Here is a 5,949-nt window from a genome sequence, read left to right as displayed (position 1 = left end):
AAAAAAAAAAAAAAAAAAAAAAAAAAAAAAAAAAAAAAAAAAAGAACCAAAAAGCTTTTCTTAGCACCTACTAGTGATGGCATCGTTGCTGGGAATGTGTTGATTTGATTTATATAATTGTTTTAACTCTTAATTTGACTAGTTTTCAACTTATTTTAGATGTTTCAATGGGTTTTGAACTCTCTTTTCAGTACTTAATAGAATTCCACTCACTTTTATCTATTAAAATTTGGCTTTGTACATTTGTCCTGCATTAGCCTACATAAACCAGGCTGAATAAATGGCGCAGGTTTGAAATGTAAAAATTAGGGAAAAATTAATTAATATCCCTAAATTTTAGTGGTTGCATCAATAAAAATCTAAAAGTAAAAATTGTATCAATTTAATCGATAAGTTTATCACTTGGTCAAATGTTAGTTTATACATGTGCAAAATTAGAACTACATCCATTAAACTTTTAAACTTTTATAAGTGGATCTATTTAAAACTCTATTTCAAATAATTGACAATTATCAAATGGGAGTCTAGATTAAGTCTACACAGACAGGCCTCAATTGATTCATTTATGACAATTTACAAGTTTAATTCATAGAATTATAAGTTTGCACACATGTAAATCAACATTTTATGAATAGAATCGGACAGGGGTATAAATTGATATATTATTAAAGTTAAAGTCTATATTGACACAATTACTATTTTAGAGTTTTTTATTGATACAACCTTGAAGTTAAGGGGTATGTGGAAGCTGGCCGAGATCATACCCGAGCCTTCCACTTAATCGAAACCCACGAACAATTAAGTTAGGCCCCCATTTTATCGAGAAAATTGAGAGAAAGCTTTCAGCATGGGGATCCTACTTTATCTCCTAGGGAGTTAGACTTACTCTTGTCCAAGCCGCACTCACCGATCTCCCAATTTATTACCTCTCAATCTTTTAACATGCCTCGAAAGATAGTTAATGAGGTGGAAAGACCTTTCCGGAATTTTCTATGGTAGGGGTCGGCCTCTGGATCCAGAATCCATCTTGTGAGATAGGATAAAATTCTTCTCCCCTTGAATAAAGGTGCTCTTAGCCTTCATTCATTGAAAGATAAAAATAGAGCGCTCCTTCCAAAATGAACTTGACAATACAATAATGAAAAAGGTGCTCTTTGAAAGAAACTTATTAATGGTAAATATGGTGCTACAATCCACTCGGAATGGTCTTCATTAAATACTTCAAAGGGTCCTTGGAAAATTATTATCAAACGCCAAGCTCTTGTTATTAGTCGACTGGGGGAGGTGGTGCATCAACACCTTTATGGACAGCCCCCTGGTTAACCAATACTCCCTTGGCTTCACAATTCCCCCTCTTATATAGGCTGACTAGGTCACTGTCAAGGAGGTATGGAACTCACTATTATTTCACTGGGATCTTAAACTTGATCAGAATTTGAAGGATGAAGAAGCCTCTGAATGGGCGTAGCGAGAAGATTCATGGATTTGGTTGTCTAGCGCAAACAGTATTTTCATCAGCAAATCTCAAACGTCTGACAATTCCAATGAATACTGGAATCATCTTAGGCTAGAGCTATTTGGAGGCACTGGTACCCAAAAAAATATTAAATTTCTCTGATGGGAATTTCTCATTTCACCATCAATACCAAAGACCTTGTAACAACCCACTCCTAGGATTTGGATTAGGATTCGAAATCCAGATTCGAAATGCACCTAATGGCTGTTAGATAAAACCTGATTTTTCCTTATTTAGATTCACACGATTACATTCCTTCTCCGAATGGATTAACTAAGGTTTAGACGGCAATTTAGTAGGAAGTGGCACAGATTCAGTTGGCCACTCTCCAGCCATTTTTAGAATTGAGTTATATTTAAATAGAAATCTGTTCCTGAACAACCTGAATTAGAGGGGCAATCAAAATTTCATCATTCTCTCTCTTCTTATTTTACCCATTTCATTTTCCTTCCAACAACCTGTTGTCGACAATTTCCTCTCACCGAAAACAAAGGATTTCCCGGCCGATTATTGAAATCCAGCAATGGCCCCAACGTTCCCCTACATCCCCAACGACATGGTCAATTACCTACTTCTCGCTTTTAAGAGTGGAGACTACCTCATAGCCAACATAGGTCCTTTTAACATGCTTCGTCCTCACTCATATGCATCGCTTTGGCACCTGATGGCCCGACATTCCCCTGCATCCCTTGTGATATGGTCAATTACCTACTTCTTGCTTCTAAGAGTGAACACTATCCTCACAGACCAACATAGGTCCTTTCAACATGCTTTGTCCTCACTCACATGTCTCATAGGAAAATTCTCAAGAGGTCACCTAACATAAAATTGCTCAAAGCAAAACACGATTAACCATGAAGTTCCTATGATTGAGCCACCGAAAAGGAAGATGCACCTTATTGGTATAGGTAGTAACTTTCATTTCCTTTAAACCTTTCTTAGTCATCCTATTCTCAAGACCACTTTCATTTGAATGTGGACTCAGTTCATTCATGTAACCCTTTATTCGCGTGTCACATGCCCACGAGTTTTTGCCTTGGTTCATCCTTGAACCACATCTTACTAGGAAAGTATCACTCTGATGCCATTTGTAACGACCCATGCCTAGGATTTAGATCAACATTCGAAATCCAAATTTGGCACCTGATGGCCCCAACATTCCCCTGCATCCCCTACGACATGGTTACATTACCTACTTCTCCCTTCTTAAGAGTGAAAACTATCTCCACAGACCAACACGAGTCCTGTTAGCATGTTTTGTCCTCACTCACATGCAATCCAGGAAAATTCTGAGGAGGTCACCCAACGTAGCTAATAAAATTGCTCAAAGTAGAGTACGCTTAACTATAAAGTTCCAATGATTGAGCCACTGAAAAGGAAGATGCACCTTGTTGGTATTGGTAGTAACTTTCATTTCATTGTTGGTATTGGTAGTAACTCCTCCAAAAATGTATGCCTTATGAGCCATCTCCCCCAACTGTGCTCTTTGTGTAAAGCTAATGAAGAAACTCAAAATCACTTGTTCACTAAATATTGGAGCATAATTCTTAATTCCTTTGGATGGATAACGGTTCTTCCGATGGATTGAGAGATCTCCTCAATCACGTCCATGAGGCCCATCCCTTCAAAGAAGCCAAATCTACTCTTTGGATGAACGTGTCTTGGGCTTGTTTTTAGGGATTTTTGGGGAAATAAATCAAAGTATATTCTTCGATAAGGAAGTTCATCTGGATGTTTTCTTTGATTTTGTTTGTTATTATCCTATCTCTTGGTGTAAATTGTCTAACATCTTTGCTTCATATAGTTATGCTTCCTTTTGTAATTTTATACATCAATGAAATGAAATTGTTTCTTATCCAAGTAAAGAAGTGAAGGCATGTTCCCTTATCAAAAAAATGAAAGGTATGACTATGCTAAATGAGTATACTTCATGAATTGGTTAATACAGAGGGAGAATTAATGGTAACTTCCATTTACGCTTATTCTCTAGGCATGTGTATAAGGAATAAGGAAATCGACAAAATCAAAGCCAGGATGGGATGACAATAAGTAATAGTAACAAACCTTCGGAAATATCATCAAGTCCTGGAAAATCAAACCAGTCATATGACTTGACGTGTAAGGAACCATAAATTAGTTTGCTCAACACCGTCATTCCAGGATGATTATGAAAAGGTATGATAGAAGCTGGAGGCATACAGAAAATACCTATCTGCAAAAGAGTTCATAATAGGAATTTCACTTAGTTCTTACCATCCAAGAATAAGTCTAGTTGTTTTCCAATAGAAAAAGTCTTTAATCAATAAGTAATTATCAAGGATTTTACTTCCCAACGATAAAATGATTGGAACATAGATGCTTACGGAGAAGCTATCACACTCATGCAAATGCAAGTATTTAATTGGTGGCAATGGTTGCCGTCTCCCATTACGTTCCTGCACAGGTTCCTGCCAATTACGAACGACTTGCGCCTCCTGTTCAAGACCTACATCAGAGGGCTTGACTTTTTCTGCAATCAAATGATCTATGATTAAATATGCAAACCTAACAGCAAAATAGGCAATTGATGGGCGCCTAACGCATGATGCAACGTTCAAAGAAAATGAATTTTAGAAATAAATTTACCATGTTGTGAATATGAAAACAAAGATAGTATCTCTTAACTTCTTTTATTTTTATTTTTTTGGTTTACTCCACTAACATATCTAATGTGTTACATTAACCCTCCTCACTACGACCCATAAAGTAAATCACATGAACCATAAATAGCGGCATTGTATTTCTGATATCACTTCAAGCCATTAATGAGATTACTCGAACAAATGTATTTCAAGCTATGCTTGTAAGTAATTTCATTTTAAGCCTAAACCAAAGTACTTAACCAAACAGTAAGTGTGTTGCATGCCCCATGTACGATGCATGGCTTTCAGAATCACCATAATACTAACAAGTTAAAACTCCTAAAACCAGGAAATGCAGAATTTCACTTGGCTCAATGGGACTCAATCCACTACTCGAAGTAAATGTAAGCCAATTGGACTTGTGGTCATGCTAACACTAAAATCTAAAATTAACCAATTCATGAAGTAATTGTAGAACCTGTTCATTAAAAACTCTACAGCCTGAATTCTGATTATCCTATAATAGTTATATCACTGAAGGGTTCCAAAGACAGTGATAAAAAGTAAAATCCATTTCATGAAACATCCTAATTAAAATCTTGATTGGTCAAATAAGATGAGACAGAAGGATTAGTTCAAAATTGGATGTAAACTGAAATCATATCATACCTAACATGGCACGAACTTTTTCAAGGGCTTCTTCCGACACGGGTCCATTAGGAGACAACGCAGATTTACAAGTATTATAGAGTCTCTGTATGTAATATGGCATGACGCAAAGACGATATCAACTTAACTGAGAGGACTGAAGCCCGAAGCCAGTAAGCTGATAACGTCTTTACAAGACGTTTATCAACTATAATGATGATAAAAACTATAACAGGATGGTAACTCGAACTTATTCTGCATACGTAGCCAACAGCAATAGATCTGCATGGCAGTGGATCCTCTCTTTTAACATTACTTATCGGCCCCTAAAAACGGGAAAAAAAAAAAAAAATCGGCTAAGTTCAAAATAGAAATACCAGCTCAAGAGCATAACAAGAGTTATTAAAACCACAACCATCCACAGTACTTCTTCCACGCGTAAAGGAACAATAAAGTTCGTCAAGTAGATCATCAACTTTAGAAACAGGATAATCAAATTGAATTACTCACTGCATCAATTATCACTATCGCAGCTAAGATAGTGCAAGAAAAACTAAAGAGTTAGAAACTAAACACCGTGGTTCTTCGTTTTCCGGAAATCAATAAATCATATCCTAAGCACGAACCAGATGTCTCGAGTCCTCCATCATATTTCAAGAACCAATACAAAGTGCGATATAAAGAAAGAACAGTGGAAAACAGTAAACATCTTGCCATATGAACAATTAGAAAACCTCATCAAGGAGGAAAACCAAATTCTGATGAAGTAGAGAGCAATTAAACGAACTAGAAAATGTGAAATTCAGTCGGTAGGAACAAGAACAAGAATCGAAGAGAAAGACGGATTAAAGAGCACAGTAGTAGTATAATTTCGAGCATCATAAACTTACAGAACCATAATCTGAAAAGGCCAGACAAGGAAGCGAGGAAAGCGAAGGAGAATAGTGAGGAAGAGATTTAGAAAGTGAAAGAAGAAGGAAGTCGTCGGAGGATTTGGTACCTGAGGAGCTGCACCGAGCTGAGAGATCGCACCCAAGCTTAGAATCAGGAGGAGGAAGACGACGGAATGGCTTTATATTACGTCATTAATACCATTCCTTTTTCCTTTTTTTTTTTTTTTTTTTTTTTTTTTTTTTTTTTTTTTTTTTTTTTTTTTTTTTTTTT

The 5,949-nt window shown here is 36.4% G+C and overlaps 1 protein-coding gene across 3 annotated transcripts in view; it reads right to left on the bottom strand.

The window, feature by feature from the left end:
* The window catches only part of LOC111451676 (plant cysteine oxidase 5-like), a 7,562-nt gene extending 1,692 nt beyond the window's left edge, over positions 1 to 5,870 (bottom strand). The window contains exons 1-5 of one of the 3 annotated variants that reach the window (XM_023092178.1): positions 5,786 to 5,819; positions 5,676 to 5,686; positions 4,807 to 5,111; positions 3,880 to 4,025; positions 3,581 to 3,728 (exon numbers count right to left, since the gene is read on the bottom strand). In XM_023092178.1, coding sequence (XP_022947946.1) covers positions 3,581 to 3,728; positions 3,880 to 4,025; positions 4,807 to 4,909 — 397 coding nt within the window. In that variant the 5' untranslated portion in view covers positions 4,910 to 5,111; positions 5,676 to 5,686; positions 5,786 to 5,819. Of the gene's footprint in view, positions 1 to 3,580; positions 3,729 to 3,879; positions 4,026 to 4,806; positions 5,112 to 5,675 lie in introns of all 3 variants that reach the window. The other 2 variants (XM_023092176.1, XM_023092177.1) reach the window with 2 other exon arrangements.
* Positions 5,871 to 5,949: the final 79 nt, after the last annotated feature.

This window comes from Cucurbita moschata, unplaced genomic scaffold (genome assembly GCF_002738365.1).
Source record: "Cucurbita moschata cultivar Rifu unplaced genomic scaffold, Cmos_1.0 Cmo_Scf00013, whole genome shotgun sequence".
NCBI lineage: Eukaryota > Viridiplantae > Streptophyta > Magnoliopsida > Cucurbitales > Cucurbitaceae > Cucurbita > Cucurbita moschata.
This window is presented reverse-complemented; position numbering and strand designations above follow the sequence as displayed.